The 16749-nt window shown below is 42.7% G+C and overlaps 1 protein-coding gene across 1 annotated transcript in view; it reads right to left on the bottom strand.

Annotated features, from left to right (window-relative positions):
• Positions 1–16749, bottom strand: part of AXDND1 (axonemal dynein light chain domain containing 1) — a 116580-nt gene that overhangs the window by 17231 nt on the left and 82600 nt on the right. Inside the window, exons 16-18 of the mRNA XM_029618071.1 lie at positions 7781–8012; positions 7341–7558; positions 810–903 (exon numbers count right to left, since the gene is read on the bottom strand). Coding sequence (XP_029473931.1) covers positions 7458–7558; positions 7781–8012 — 333 coding nt within the window. The 3' untranslated portion in view covers positions 810–903; positions 7341–7457. The remainder of the gene's footprint in view (positions 1–809; positions 904–7340; positions 7559–7780; positions 8013–16749) is intronic.

Below are 16749 nucleotides of genomic sequence, written 5' to 3'. Positions count from 1 at the left end.
TACAGCATCACCAACCATGATGCCCTGCTTAAAAGAACTTGCTGCAAAGGCTTCCCGGAGTGTTAGAACAATGCCGGCTTTGTTTTGAACTGTCCTCCCCCCCACCAAAAGCACCTTTCAAAGACTAAAGGCTGCACAGAGCACAGTTGTTTTCCTGCGCTCATCTGGTGACACCATTGCATCCCCTTAGGCAAGGACTGTGGGCTTAAAATGTTCCCCAAAACTGAGTACTCACACAAGCTCCATTCCCTATAGCCGCCAACAGTTTCCCTTCCAAACTCTGTGCAGGCTCGCTCCTGTGCTGTCACAGTTCTCAAACCTTACAGACTGTACACTTTAAAAAAAAAAACTTTATTGCTGCCAGTAGACTACATCAAGAATTTATATAAGCCAGAAATAGGAGATCCTGAGGGATGAAGGGGGAAAGGGAGAGCAGTTGGGGGGGGGGGGGGGGAAGAGGAAGAATAGCTGGTATCAGCTCCCCCTGGAAGCCCCCTGGAACTGGATTGCACCACTGAGGGAGGGAACAAAAGCTTTCTCCTTGGGGTAAAACTTCTTAAAATTTACTCAAGGACCTTGCTCAACTGAGGGAGAGAGGACAAGCTTTTCATTTCAAAAGCACCTTGATATATGTTTTCCTGTTTAGCCTACCAGGACGTCATCCTCAGCACAGGATGCTTGTCCACCATCTGCTGGAGAGAGAATACTGGCAGGCTGGTGTCGGCACAGAGGTATATGGGGAGTGACATTGGCAAGCCTGTTGGTCTCGGTCTCCAAGATCAACCATCCTAACCTATTCCAGTACATACTTCCTGGGTGAGGTGGGCATCATTTTTCTCTGTGTGTTTCGTCATGGCCAAAATCCACTGTTGAAGCATCTTAAAAACATCTCTCAGGTCAAGCCTTAAAGGAAAACACAAATAATCAGGTATCCTGTTAACGATATCCACAATACTTCATTGAATTTCCAGATTCATATTACTTTCCTACAAGGAATTTGGTCTTCTACAATTGGAAGAAGATGGCAACAAAAGTTTCTTTCTAGAGATTTTCAACAGCAGCTTACTTGGGACAAACAAAATACTGAAATTTTTATTTATTTAAAATCATTTCTATTCCGTCTATTGCCATTATTTCTGTTCTAGGCAGCTTACAATTAAACATTTATATTAAAGCTACCATATAAGCAAAACATTAATACAACGCAAATTTACTTAAAAGAAATAAATATCCCCCTCTAAATCTTAGCCAAAAGCTTTTGAAACAAATAAGCTTTTAATTCTTTCCTAAAATGTTTGTAATCCTGAATCTGCCTCAGACCTAAAGGGAGGTTATTCCACACTATAGGACCTATCAAAGAAAAGGCACAGTGAAGAGCCTTGCACACACGCCAACCCACACACCTCCACATCCTTTATAGACACACACAATTAAATTATGTATTTATAATAAATTTTACATGAAAAAGAACATTCAAGTCTACTAAGGCAAAAATAACCCTTACAACATGCATAGTATATTTACATGCACTCCTGTGGTACCTATAAGAAAACTGTGCAAAAAAGACATTTGGAACTCCTATGGAATTAGACTTTTTGTAATGCGTACTGGGTGTGAGCTTGGCCCTCAGAAAGCCTTGAATAAACAGAATTACCATTACAATATAGTAAACCTCATCTATGAAAAGGACACTGCACATATTATACCAGGCCCTAAAACACCAATAAAACTCTTATTAGGAAACCAGGCTGCTATAGATACCTACACAGAAATTACATGCCAGCAAAATCCTCATCTCAGTCACATATGCAGAACACAGACAGACCCTCACCAAATACAGAATAAAGAGATCAGAAAGTATAAACAGAAACATTATCAACTTCTTTGTGGAATGGAGCTTCATGGCCTTGTCAAGAACTGGTGATGCAGAGTGCCCAGGAGGGGGCACTACAGAGTGGCACAGGCTGGACAAGGAGTACCAAATGCTCATGGAGGAATTAGATGAGTGGTTGGTAGAGGTGTTCAGTGAGCAGACTGAGTCGTGGCAACAGTCTGAGATTGGCAGTACAGATGGTCACAAGGAAGACACTGTAGGGTGCCCAAACATTACTCGGAGTCAAGAGACTGTTCCCATAAGAACCACAGAGAAGGGAACTTGTTGAAGCTTCAGCAGCATTTTCAAGAGGGAGAAGGCATCATAGGCCAGATTTCTACCTCCGGATGACAGAAACCCTGAGAGAGGTCATGGAGCCCTAAGTACAGCGACACAAGCTGCCTAGGAGGAGGCCGTATTGAGAAGTTGGAAGTCGGCGCTACAGGTGTCTAGGGTGCCCAAACACTACCAGGAGCCCCATAACACTTCCCATGAGAAGCCCAGAGAGAGAGGACATGGAAGCAAAGCAAAAGATGCAATGGCGAGCCCAGAGGATGGCACTACAGAGACCCCAGTGAGTGAGGCTGCAGAGGAGCCAGCGACCGGTGTGGGCAAGTGGCCAGATTGCACGGAAGAGGACACTCCGGAAAGCCCAGAGGGAGGTGCTGCAGAGAACTTGGAAGAAGATTCTACGGAGAGCCCAGAGGGGGCACTTTGGAGACTCCAGCAACAGAGGAGCCAAAAAGGGGCTGTACAGCAGAGATACCAGATGCCAGGAAGTGGGCACAGCTGGTAATAGAGGAACCGGTTCTGGTGGTTTCCCAGACAGTTCATATAGCTCCATTGGAGTGGAATTCAAACCCAGAGCCAGCAAAGGACTGGGGATGTGTACTGCGCAAATGGCACACTGGGTGGTGGTAGTGACACGGTCAAGGGTAACCCCTAGAGAAGGGGACTGGGAGGTCTTGGACTCTCCTATATGGGATACAGGAGGGATTGGGACGCTTGGCCCGATGGGTCCAAACTGAGGGGAGGGGTATGTGCCCCTAGTGTTCCCCTTTTTCCTGTGCAAGACTAGGCTAGACGCCTGGTCTACCTTAATTGCCTTAAGGTGAGTAGGCTCTATGGGCGGGATCCTGCGGGGCAGGTGGGGCTCAGAGGGCATAACCAGAGACTGGGGAATAAGAGCTGGAATCCAGGTGAGTATAGCCAGACCAGGCCCAGGTATCCGGGAGTTGAGACGAAGCAACACACTATAAATAAAGAGTGTATATGTCTAAAGAGAAGACATGGTTGTGCATGTTTGAAATTATAATAAAGAGTTACTGTTTTAAGAAGGCTAGAGTCAGTCTAGTTTGTCTCTAGGCCTGTAAGAATCACCGCTCGTTCCCACAGCATGTAAATGCGTTTTTGAAAATTGCTACAATAGTATGTTACATTTACGTGTGTAACTCCTTTGAAAATTACGTCCTAGGAGGCTAAAGCAAAGTTGCTTACCTGTAACAGCAGACAGCAAGAGAAATCAGTCATGCAAGTGACTGATGTCATCAGATGGTGCCATAATGGAAAAATTCTTTCAGAACTCAAAAAATCCAATAAGATTTTCCTAAGCATCCATGGGGGAAGCATGCGCGAGTAATCTCAGCCTTTATAGTGAATTAACTTTCAACTCTACAAGGGAGGCGGGTAAGATCGTGTGGCTGTCTACGAAGAACACCTGTTACAGGTAAGCAACTTTGCTTTCTCCACAGACAAGCAGCACAGTAATCTGCTACACAAGTGGGGACTCTAAGTAGAGGGCTGCATGCAAGTACTCATTATGAGGATAACTTTCAAAATTGCTCGTGTGTTCCCATTTACATAGATATAAGGGCGCACGTATAGTTGCTACTGTATTTTATAACCTGCGCAAGTCATTTTTTCACTTTTGAGATGTTTACGATCACTTACACCAGATAGTCAGGCCAATGTGCTGGCCGCAGCCATAACCCCCGATGCAAAACGGGGGTTAGTTCATTCAAAATGCGCCCAACCGCCCACATAGATAATAGTGCTCATCACATGAAAATTCATGTTGATGAGCACTATTATGTATTCCCCTTAATGCAGAAAGGAAATGTGTGCCCAATCCACACATTTGTACACTCAGAAATTAACACCAGCACAGAGCCTAGTGGTTAGAGTAGCAGGCTACAAACCAGGACACCAGGGTTCAAGTCCCAAGCTCAAGCAGTGGCTATCCGTAAGTCAACTTGATTAATAGCAGTTTATGGTCTTCTTCAGGAACTTATCCAAGCTTTTTTTTAAACCCAGCTACACTAACTGCCTTAACCACATCCCCCAGCAACAAATTCCAGAGCTTAATTGTGCGTTGAGTGAAAAAGAAATTTCTCCAATTTGTTTTAAATGTGCTACTTGCTAACTTCATGGAGGGCCCCTTAGTCCTTCTATTATCTAAAATAATAAATATCCAATTCACATTTACCCATTCTAGTCCACTCATGATTTTATAGACCTCTATCATATCCCCCCCTCAGCCGTCTCTTCTCCAAGCTGAACAGTCCTAACCTCTTTAGCCTTTCCTAATAGGTGAGCAGTTCTAGCCTCTTGATCATTTTGGTCGCCCTTCTCTATACCTTCTCCAGTGCAACTATATCTTTTTTGAAGTGCGGCAACCAGAATTGCACACAGTATTCAAGTTGTGGACTCACCTTGGAGTGATAGATATCTGCACTGAGAAGTAATAGTCTCCTAATTCTGCATGCCAAGGAGTAATTAACGCAGCCAGAGCCTGTCTCGGCATCAAAGAGCACAATTTTACTCCCACTTTAGTAGAGGGGAAACGATGCCTGCATCAAGACTTCCTCAAATCATAGCCCTTGGCATGAGAAGATTCTGGACATTTTACTTTAGGCACTGGTCCTTCCCTCAGCTGATGATTGTTTTGTTTCACTGCACCAGAAGACCGAGAACACAAAAATTCTTTGAGTGTGAAACTTCTGAACTTTATAGCTCTGGGAGACATTTGGACACAGGCAGCAGAAAGGTACATCATGTGGCAGTCTCAAACAACGAGGGCAGTGGCTGTGGAGATCAGCTAAAGCAGTGGTCTCCAACCCTGTCCTGGGGACCCCCCCAGCCAGTCGGGTTTTCAGGATATCCACAATGAATATGCATGAGAGAAAATTTGCATACACTGCCTCCATAACATGCACATTTTCTCTCATGCATATTCGTTGTGGATATCCTGAAAACCCGACTGGCTGGGGGGCCCCCAGAACAGGGTTGGGGACCACTGCGCTAAAGACATCTTGTAGGAATATATGGAACATCATTTGAATCCTGCTTTCTTGACCACTATTGGAAAGACAACTGAAGCTAAGTCAAACTCAATTTTCACAATAGAAAAATCTTTCTTTTTTTTTTTTTTTTTTGAGACTTGTGAAAAACGAAAAACACTAATCGACAAAATTAAACTAAAGAAATTAAGTAAAAGCTCTGCAAGCAAAAACGTTTGACAAGTGGCTTAGGAGAGAGATAAAAAATGCCGTCCTTTTTCATGAGTTGAAGACAAAAGACTGGAGGCTCACATGGCAGCAGCTGCACAGGAATCCCCACACATGCTCATAAAAATCTTCTTGGTTTTTCTGAGCTCTGAGAGAGTTTTTCCATTTTGTGCCATCAGATGATGCCATCTGCTTGTGTGACTGATTACTGTCCTGCTTGTTCACAGAGAAAAACTGAGCTATGTATTACAGGAGACAAAAAACTTAAAGGTGATTTTTCAAAGACCCAGTTTTAAGCATGTAAATGCTTTTGAACATCAGGCCCTTATTGTTCTTGTTGATATTTTCAGTTTATTTATCTGTGACATTTATTTATAATATCAGGTTATCTCATGCAATACAATTTTCAAAACTTGAAAGTTCCTCCTTAGACATCATTCTCCGAGGGTTGGTCTCAAATACAAATTATATCCTTGTTCAAATTAATATAACAGCTGCATTTGACACCATTGACCATATAATTCTTTTGATGTGTTTACAATCTATCGACATCACAAGAAACAGTTTACGACTGGTTTTCTTCCTATTTAACAAACAAATCACAGCAAGTGAAAGTTGGTTTGCAAGTCTCTAATTGGAATGCAGTGTCCTCTGGCATCCCACAAGATTCTGCTGTTTCCACCACTCTTTAACATTTATCTATCCCCCCCTCTGTCAGTTATTGTCATGTTTAGGCGTAAATAACTAAATTTATGCCGATGATATTCAGTTGTTCATCCTGTATAAACCCTCATGATCAGATACCCTTGCCTTGGTCTCAATATCCATAAATTCTGCTAGACGATGGTTATTGCATAATAGATTGAATCGTAACGTCTCCATAACCAAAATCATGATTCTCTACATAACGATGCATCTATTTGGTTAAGCACCTCTTTCTTCGGATTTACAGACCTACCAGCCAGTTAAGATCAGCTAACAAAAATCTATTTGAAGTCCCAGATTTGAAAGTGGCAACATTGGATATCACCTGAAACAGAGCCTTCTCCGTAGCAGTGCCTAAAATCTGGAACTCTCTATCAGACTATGCTATGCATTTCTAGCATAAAAGAAATTTTAAAAGCTATGAAAACAGACTTATTCAAAAAGGCTCTTGCTTGATGGACACCTGAACCGTATTAGCCCCTTTCCTTCAGCCGACATGCATGAGCTATGAACTTAGTATCCATCTTAGGCTTCCTGGCTTTGTTGGCTTTCTTTAAGAATTTTATTTTTCAATGCTGAATATTGTGGGGCAGATTTTAAAAGATTTACGCGTGTAGGGGGGTTACGCGCACCGGGCCTATTTTCAAAAGGCCCGGCGGCGCGCGTAAAGCCCTGGGACGCGTGTAAGGCCCGGGGCTTGAAAAAATGGGTGGTCTGAGGGCGGGGCGGGCCAGAGGCCTCCGTATGGCCGCTGGGCCGGAGGATTGCACGCCGGCACTCAGCCAGCAGGCGTAACTTCCACAACAAAGGTAAGGGGGGGTGGTTTGGGCTGGAGGGCGGGACAGGGAGGGGAAGGGGGGGGGGGGAACAGGGAAAGCCAGCTGGTCTCCCTGAGGGCTCGGCGCGCGCATGTTGCACTAGCACGCGCATGTTATAAAATTGGGCGTACATTTGTGTGTGCTGGGTAGTGCGCACAATTGTAGGCTGCATGCGTAACTTTTAAAATCTGCCCCTCTATGTTTTATTTTTGTTGTTTGATTTCTGATTATGTCCATTTTTATGTGAACCGCATTCTACAATACAGTGCAGTAAACAAGCTTTTTAAATAAATTAATTTTACCACAACAACAGTACCACAGCAAGAGTATACCCCATCTGTAGTGCTTGAATAAAATAACCCTTAACATATCAGAAGCACCTGGCATGGAATTTTATCTTAGCACAGCAGTAGCTCTAGGGATAAAGTGTTATCTTACTCTTTCTGATTTTTCTCATTCTTAAGTTCTGTTTCAAACAGGGCAGTGCCTATAAGCGTTAATACTCTCTCCACTTGAGCCATCCACTTAGGAAGCATTTCAAAGAAATTCCACCAGTCAGATTCCACCATCTTGCTTTGTCCATCCCTTAGTTTTTTGCAGAGATACGGCCCACGTTTCTAAGCTGCTGACTATAGACATCAGAGCACTGGCAACCCCTGTGAAGGCAAGAAATGCAATATATAATCACAACTCTACTGATACTCATTGTATCTGCTCATTCATCTCATGATATTACTGAGATCACATGACGTCATTTCATTGCTTTTTCAGTCACTAGATGATATTACTTGCTTTGCCAAGAAAGATTAAGGCCGTGTGTTAATTCCATGCCAGCAAAGAAAATTAAAATTGCTCAGTAAAATAGCTTCTTCCCTTACCATTTTCACCATCCATTCTCCTAGCATACTGTTGGGTCAGCTTAGTCACACTGGTATTTACATCGTTCATGGTGTCCAGCACAGATGGGGGTTCATTCAAGTTCCAGTAAGCCTGTAACATCCTCTGCCCCAAATCCGTCCAATTTTTCTGCATCTCAGCAGTCGTTTTTAAGGTCTCCTGATTGGTCAAGAGCATGTCTCCCGCAAAACGCTCAAGTTCCTTAATTATTATCTAAAAGAAAGCACATGGAAAATAATATCCTCTCCTTACGGCAATTTTTAAACAGTAAAATGGTTGATAAATGTCAATAAATAAATACATTTTAATTTCTTTGTACAATTAGTTTTTGCATCTATGTTGCCACATGAATCTTGGGACTGCCATAAAAACCATAAGATTGATACATGCATCACAGTGCTGCAATATACACTATGAAACTGTGACATAAGTCATGAGACAATAATATATGCTATAAAATGTATTCAGTTAATTATATTTAGCATATGTTCATTTGTTCAAAGACACTCTGGGTGAGGTACAAAGGAACATAAGCAATATGAGACAACAATAAAACTCATGAATTAAGAAAATACTGGATGGTATTCACCACAGAGTTCTGAAGAAACTTATACATGAAATTGCAGACCTGTTTCTGCTGATTTGTAACCTATAATTTACAACAACCATGCTACCAGAAGACTAGAGAGTGACCAAACTGATGCCAATTTTTAAAAAGGGCTCCAGGGGTGATCCAGGAAACTGTAGACCGGATGTCGGTACTAGGAAAAATGGTAGAAGCCATTCTTCAAAACAAAATTGTTGACCACTTAGATAAGACATGGTTTAATGGGGAAGAGTCAGCATGATTTTTGCAAAGGGAACTCTTATTTTGAATGTGTATATAAATATTAGGATAAAAAGTGAGCCGATTGATACAGTGTATTTGGATTTTCACAAGGCATCTGACAAAGTCCTTCATCAGAGAATCCTCAGGAAATTGGGAAGTCATGGGATCAGAGGCAGTGTCCTATTGTGGATTGTTAACTGAATAAATGACAGGAAACAGAGGGTAGGACTAAATAGTCAGTTTTCCAAATGGAGAAAGTTTGTTAGTGGCATACCCCAGGGGTCTGCATTGGGACGTGTGCTATTTACCTTACTCATAAATGATCTGAAGAAAGGAATAATGAGTGAGATGACCAAATTTGCAGATGACACAAAATTGTTTCTAAACATTAAAATAGCAGTGGACTGTGAAGAACTGAAGAAGGACCTTGTGAGAGTAGGAGACTGGGAATCTAAACGGCAGATGCAAAGTAATGGATGTAGGGAAAAAGAATCCAAACTACAGGTACACAATGCTGGGTTCCATGTTAGGAGTCACCACCTAGGAAAAGGACTTTAGAGTCCTTGTAGACAATACTTTGAAATCTTTGGCTCAGTGTGGGTGACAGTCAAAAAGGCCAATAAATAGAATGTTAGGAATTATGAGGCAAGGAATAGAGAACAAAAATGAGAATAACATAATGCCTTTGTACAGGAGTGGATTGTAGGAAAATATCAGCCCGGGGTATTTTATTTACAAAATAAGCCCACAGGTTATTTATCAGACATTCTTGTGCACTTTCTGTGCAGCACGTGCTTCAACAGCTCCCAAAAGCATGCCAAGTCAACCTTTTAGAGCAGTGGTTCTCAACCTATTTTCTGTTGGGACACATCTGATAGATAGTTCAAGGCGTGACGTCACTACGTTTGGCGTCACGGCGCTCAAGGCAGTGCAATAGCAAACGCCGATGTCACACGCCGTGACGCCAAACGTAGTGACGTCAAGCCTTGAGCGGCCAAATTGCACGCACAGGCTGAATGCACACAGGAGAAGTGGCCGCAGCTCAGTAAAGGATTCTCCTGGGAGCGATCGTGTCAGAGGGCCCGTGCAGGCATCCATCTTTGCCGGCAGGGCTGCTTTCGCCGCCGGCTGCCCCCGGGAGGCAGGGGGCAGCCCCCGGGAGGCAGGGGAGCCGCGGTGCGTCTCCGGAGGAGGGCTGCAAGAAAAGTAAGTTACACTTCACATGTCGTTTCGCTTTTCTCCTTTTTCGCTTTTCGTTGCTTCAGGAGGAGGGTAGAGAGGACTGGGCTGCCCCGGAGACCGGCACCCATGGACCCAGCCAGGGCAGGTGAGCGAGGGCTGGGGGAAAGTTTGCCGCCTACCCTTACCCCTGCCTCTAACGCAGGGGTAAGAGTAGGCGGTAAATTAGCAGGTTAAACGCGCGGCAAAACTGCAGGTTTAAAAAGCGATAATCGGGGCGCGCGTTACTGTATGGGAGGGAACAGCTAATCCGATCGTTTACATCTCATATACATGCCGTGGGCGGAAGGGGTTACCCGTTGATTTAAAGAGGAGGTAAGGATGGGTTAAAAGGGATAGTGAATCGCGGGTTGGACTAACGCGGCCAAATTGTGAGTAGAAAGCGGGTTAGAAGCAGGGTAACCGCGGCCGCACTTTACTGTATTAACCTGATTGTGATATAATTTGTACCCCGGCATAGCACTATCTCATTGGTTATCCCCTTTACAACATGTCTCTAATATGCCAATTAAGTCTATGTCATCATTCACTGCTATACACTCTAATTCTCCCATTTTACTTCTTAGACTTCTGACAGTAGCATACAAATATTTCAAAATGTGTTTTTTGTTTGTATTAACATTCTGCTTTTCAGTTGTCAGGAATAAATTGGAATCTTTTAACTCAGGTGAGTTTTTAATTACAGGCACTTGGACTACTTTTGTTATTAGTGGAACCTCTCTGTTGGAATGCCCTAACTCTAATTTATTTATTTATTTTATTTAAAAATATTTCTATACCGTCTTTTCAAACTAGTTTGATCAAGACGGTTTACAAATTTCGATTATATAGAGCCATTAACCAAAGAAAAAACAAAAAATAAAATAAAACGTCAAATTTAAAAAGTATAGATAAGAAATAGAAAGAATAAAAATACATTATATTGTCATAATCCCTACTCATAAAATAAATATACTAATTTTTTAACAAAAATAGTCAAAGATAGAAAGGAAATAATAAATCTAAAAATATAACTCATATAAACCATATTCCTTCAAAATGTGTAATTGAATAGTAGATTGCTACAAAAAATGTGGCTTAAAAAGAAGTGAGTTAGTCAATTTTCAAGATGAGCATATGCAATCTTAAATAAATAAGTTTTAACTGCCTTCACTAGTATCCTTTGAAGATACCTCCCTCCGAACCATGTGCTGCTGAGCGACTGTCGGCTTTCCCTTTTGTTCTAGTTTAAAAGCTGCTCTATCTGCTTTTTAAAGGTTAGCGAAAGCAGCCTGATTCCACCCTGTTTAAGGTGGAGCCCATCCCTTCAGAAAAGACTCCTCCTTCCCCAAAAGGTTACCCAGTTCCTTACAAAACTGAATCCCTCTTCCTTGCACCATTGTCTCATCCATGCATTGAGACTCCAGAGCTCTGCCTGCCTCTGGGGACCTGCACGTGGAATAAGGAGCATTTCAGAGAATGCTACCCTGGAGGTTCTAGATTTCAGCTTTCTACTTAAGAGCCTAAATTTGGCTTCCAGAACTTCCTTTCCACTTTTTCCTATGTCATTGGTGCCCACATGTACCAAAATAGCTGGCTCCTCCCCAGCACTGTCTAAAATCCTATCTAGGTGACGCATGAGGTCCGCCACTTTCGTAACAGGTAGGTATGTTACCAGGCAATCCTCATGCCCATCAGCCACCCAGCTGTCTACATTCCTAATAATCTAATCACCAACTATGACGGCCGACCTGACTCTTCCCTCCTTGGTAGAAGCCCTAGCTAACACATCCTCGGTGCTAGAGGGCAATGCACCAACTGGAGAGCAGGTCCTTGCTACAGGATCATTTCCTGCTGCACCAGGTTGATGCTCTCTGATCATGAGACCTTTCTCTTCCAAGGTAGCTCCAAGGATGCTAAAATGAAGTTGGGGACTTGTCTACTATGTCCATGAAGGTCTCATCTATATTTATTTATTTATTTATTTTATTTATTTAGAATTTTTATATACCGACATTCTCGATACACATATCGAATCAGGTCGGTTTCCATAGAACAAAACAGTCGCTGTTAAGGCGTTACATAGAAATGGTTTTTTTAGAACAAGAGAACGTAGATATTAAACAAAGTTTCTGAACATAAGAACGTGACTATTAAATAAATATCAATAACATGTCAAACAGATTTTAAAAGTCGTATAAAATAAGTGTCTACAATAGTGAATTAATTGAGTGCATCAGGTAACAGTGGACAAAGTTGGATGATAAGATCCGAGCATAACAAAGTTGGATGAAAAGTAAGATAATAAGTTGGAAGAAAAGAAGATGGGCGCCTCCCAGCCAGCCCCTACTTGAGGCTGGCTGGGAGGCGCCCATCTTCTTTTCTTCGGCCGCCGCCGGCCTCGATTTTAATTTCTCCAGCGGGGGCTGGCTGGGTGGTTCCCATCTTCATTTCTTCGGCCCACGCGCCGCTGGCTGATCTTCTTTTCTTCGGCCCCCGCCGGCCTCGATTTGTATTTCTTCGGCCCCTGCCGGCTTGGCGAAGGCTTTGAGGCTGGGCTGAAGAAGAGCCACGCAGTCGAGACCACGTGACCAGGTAGACCGGCCCACCGGGGGATGCCCAATCCCCCGATAGGTCAATCCGCCCCTGACCATTACTATAAATCTCTCATAACAAAAAAAAAAAAAAAAGACGATCTGCCGGTATTCAACACATCTTACATCTGGGCTTAAAATACTAATTTCTTTTTTATTTAAATAGCTTTTTGGCGCCCCCTTAGACCCGGCGCCCGGGGCGGCCGCCCACCCCGCGCTACGCTACTGCTCCAGGTCTAGCCTCCAGAGATCGTACTTGTTCTCTGAAAGACAAGAGCTCTTTGCATCGCATGCACACATACAACTTCTCACTGGCGGGTAAAAAAATCATACATATGACACGATGCAAAAGACTGGGAGTTCCCCCTCTTGCTGCTGGACTGCTGCCTTCATCTTAAATTTGTTCAATTCCTAGTTTTTTAGGTTGCTATGGGTGTAGGATTGCGTACAATTAGGGTCCTTTAAATGTATTAGTGTATTCACTATATATCTGGTAGTGACCTACAAGGGAATGATCAAACTCTTAATAAGAACATAAGAACATAAGAACATAAGAAAATGCCATACTGGGTCAGACCAAGGGTCCATCAAGCCCAGCATCCTGTTTCCAACAGTGGCCAATCCAGGCCATAAGAACCTGGCAAGTACCCAAAAACTAAGTCTATTCCATGTAACCATTGCTAATGGCAGTGGCTATTCTCTAAGTGAACTTAATAGCAGGTAATGGACTTCTCCTCCAAGAACTTATCCAATCCTTTTTTAAACACAGCTATACTAACTGCACGAACCACATTCTCTGGCAACAAATTCCAGAGTTTAATTGTGCGTTGAGTAAAAAAGAACTTTCTCCGATTAGTTTTAAATGTGCCCCATGCTAACTTCATGGAGTGTCCCCTAGTCCTTCTACTATCCGAAAGAGTAAATAACCGATTCACATCTACCCGTTCTAGACCTCTCATGATTTTAAACACCTCTATCATATCCCCCCTCAGTCGTCTCTTCTCCAAGCTGAAAAGTCCTAACCTCTTTAGTCTTTCCTCATAGGGGAGTTGTTCCATTCCCCTTATCATTTTGGTAGCCCTTCTCTGTACCTTCTCCATCGCAATTATATCTTTTTTGAGATGCGGCGACCAGAATTGTACACAGTATTCAAGGTGAGGTCTCACCATGGAGCGATACAGAGGCATTATGACATTTTCCGTTTTATTCATCATTCCTTTTCTAATAATTCCCAACATTCTGTTTGCTTTTTTGACTGCCGCAGCACACTGAACCGACGATTTCAATGTGTTATCCACTATGACACCTAGATCTCTTTCTTGGGTTGTAGCACCTAATATGGAACCCAACATCGTGTAATTATAGCATGGGTTATTTTTCCCTATATGCATCACCTTGCACTTATCCACATTAAATTTCATCTGCCATTTGGATGCCCAATTTTCCAGTCTCATAAGGTCTTCCTGCAATTTATCACAATCTGCTTGTGATTTAACTACTCTGCACAATTTTGTGTCATCTGCAAATTTGATTATCTCACTCGTCGTATTTCTTTCCAGATCATTTATAAATATATTGAACAGTAAGGGTCCCAATACAGATCCCTGAGGCACTCCACTGTCCACTCCCTTCCACTGAGAAAATTGCCCATTTAATCCTACTCTCTGTTTCCTGTCTTTTAGCCAGTTTGCAATCCACGAAAGGACATCGCCACCTATCCCATGACTTTTTACTTTTCCTAGAAGCCTCTCATGAGGAACTTTGTCAAACGCCTTCTGAAAATCCAAGTATACTATATCTACCGGTTCACCTTTATCCACATGTTTATTAACTCCTTCAAAAAAGTGAAGCAGATTTGTGAGGCAAGACTTGCCCTGGGTAAAGCCATGCTGACTTTGTTCCATTAAACCATGTCTTTCTATATGTTCTGTGATTTTGATGTTTAGAACACTTTCCACTATTTTTCCTGGCACTGAAGTCAGGCTAACCGGTCTGTAGTTTCCCGGATCGCCCCTGGAGCCCTTTTTAAATATTGGGGTTACATTTGCTATCCTCCAGTCTTCAGGTACAATGGATGATTTTAATGATAAGTTACAAATTTTTACTAATAGGTCTGAAATTTCATTTTTTAGTTCCTTCAGAACTCTGGGGTGTATACCATCCGGTCCAGGTGATTTACTACTCTTCAGTTTGTCAATCAGGCCTACCACATCTTCTAGGTTCACCGTGATTTGATTCAGTCCATCTGAATCATTACCCATGAAAACCTTCTCCATTACGGGTACCTCCATTACGGGTACCTCCCCAACATCCTCTTCAGTAAACACCGAAGCAAAGAAATCATTTAATCTTTCCGCGATGGCCTTATCTTCTCTAAGTGCCCCTTTAACCCCTCGATCATCTAACGGCCCAACTGACTCCCTCACAGGCTTTCTGCTTCGGATATATGTGGAGAATTTTTTAGTTTAAGTTAAAAGGTTGATTTAAAAAAAAAAAATTTAAATGTATTATTTTTTATTTTAAGTGTGAACGTGACATCTGCCTATAAATTAAGGGATGAGCTAGGGGTGAGTGGGAGAGGGGTACAAGGGTTGGGAAATACAAACACACAAAGTTCATTTGTTGCCTAACTTTCTGATTACCTATTTAAAACAAAACACATGAACACACTAAATAATATATCCCAATAGTTTAGTTCTCCCCAATACTTTTAAGTTTTAAAAATGTCTCCAAGCAATACTTTGCAGCCACCAGCAAGGTAATCCTGTCCTCTCAGTGCTCCCACTGGATTGAACCCTGTACAGCTCACCATACAAAAAATATATTCTGGTGTTATCTCAACAACAGCAACACAATAGCCCTACTTACAAAAAGACAACAGTTCACCACCAATACATGTCCTTTTGAGAATGCACAACAAATAAGGTGAGGTATTTTACTAGTCTACATACTAGTTAAATACCTCACCTCAGTCATACACACAAGATCGACCTTCACCAATTACAGAAAGACCACAAATTACAAATATGGAGACAGAAACTGGAATGGAAACCCAAAAAAGCCACTCTGCAAGCAGTACAAAACTGGAGAAATGGAAACAGAAATATAGCACCTAACATAGTATCAGGATCTGCAATAACGCACACAAACTAATCCACACAAATTTACACCTGCATTATGGCATACACTCAAATGGAACTGCTCTACCTATAAAAAGGCAACACTACAAATATTAAACCAGGCCCTAAACACCAAATCACCTCCGATTAGGGAAACAGAAAAAGCCAAGCTGTTATAGATCCTCACATAGTTTATAGTTGTAAAACTATATGAATAAATGTTTCAAAAGAGCTGATGAACAGAACAACATCTAACAATTAAAAACAATTAAAAAATATTAAAAATTCTCCGAACACCAATAAAATATTTCAAAACAGCAGACACATCACAGAATACCCAATAATTAAAAAGACAGTCAGTCAAGAAAAATGAACTTAAAAAGCCAACTTTACTTATCCTCTCCAGAAGTTCTCCTACTCCTTTCCCTTGCAGGTCACAGCAAAAGCAGCAGTAGCTGCTGAAGCTGACCTCATGGTCCTCTTCCTTAGGGACCACAACCAGTCTCTCTCTCTCACACACTCACACATACATATACACACCAGTCACACCCTCAGGACCAGTTTCTGTCACTCACACGCACCAGTCACCTCTCTGATCAGTCTTTCTCACACATACACACGTCACCTCTCTGACCAGTCTCTCTCAATCACACAGTGCTCTCTCTCTTACTTAAACACAGGCTTTCAATCACACACATGTTCTCTCTCTCTCACACACACAGGCTTTCAATCACACACATGCTTCTTTCTCTCTCTCCCTCACACACACAGACTGAAGCACCCTCCCCCCTCACATACACACCACACACACACACACACACACACACATAGAAGCACCATCCCCCTTCACATACACAACACACACACACACACACATATAGAAGAACCCTCCCCCTCATGTACACACACACTCACACACACTGGCCCCCAGCTGAACAGCTCAGTCCGGCTGCCGCTGGCCTGGTCTCCGGTAGCGGCAGCGCTCCAATCTTCGACCCCCACTGGCCTGGTCTCTGGCGGCAGCCAGTGCTCCAGTCTTCAGGCCTCGCCAGCCTTGTCTCTGGCGCCGGCCGGCACTCCAGTCTTTGGGCCCTGCAGGCCTAGTCTCTGGCGGTGGCAGCGCTCTGATCTTCACCGGCTGCAGGCAGAAAAATTTCACTTGTTCCTTTTACTGATGATTAAAGTGTATC

This window comes from Rhinatrema bivittatum, chromosome 10 (assembly GCF_901001135.1).
Source record: "Rhinatrema bivittatum chromosome 10, aRhiBiv1.1, whole genome shotgun sequence".
In the NCBI taxonomy this organism is placed as follows: Eukaryota; Metazoa; Chordata; class Amphibia; order Gymnophiona; family Rhinatrematidae; genus Rhinatrema; species Rhinatrema bivittatum.
The sequence above is the reverse complement of the archived record's forward strand: the minus strand, read 5'-3'. Positions and strand labels throughout refer to the sequence as shown.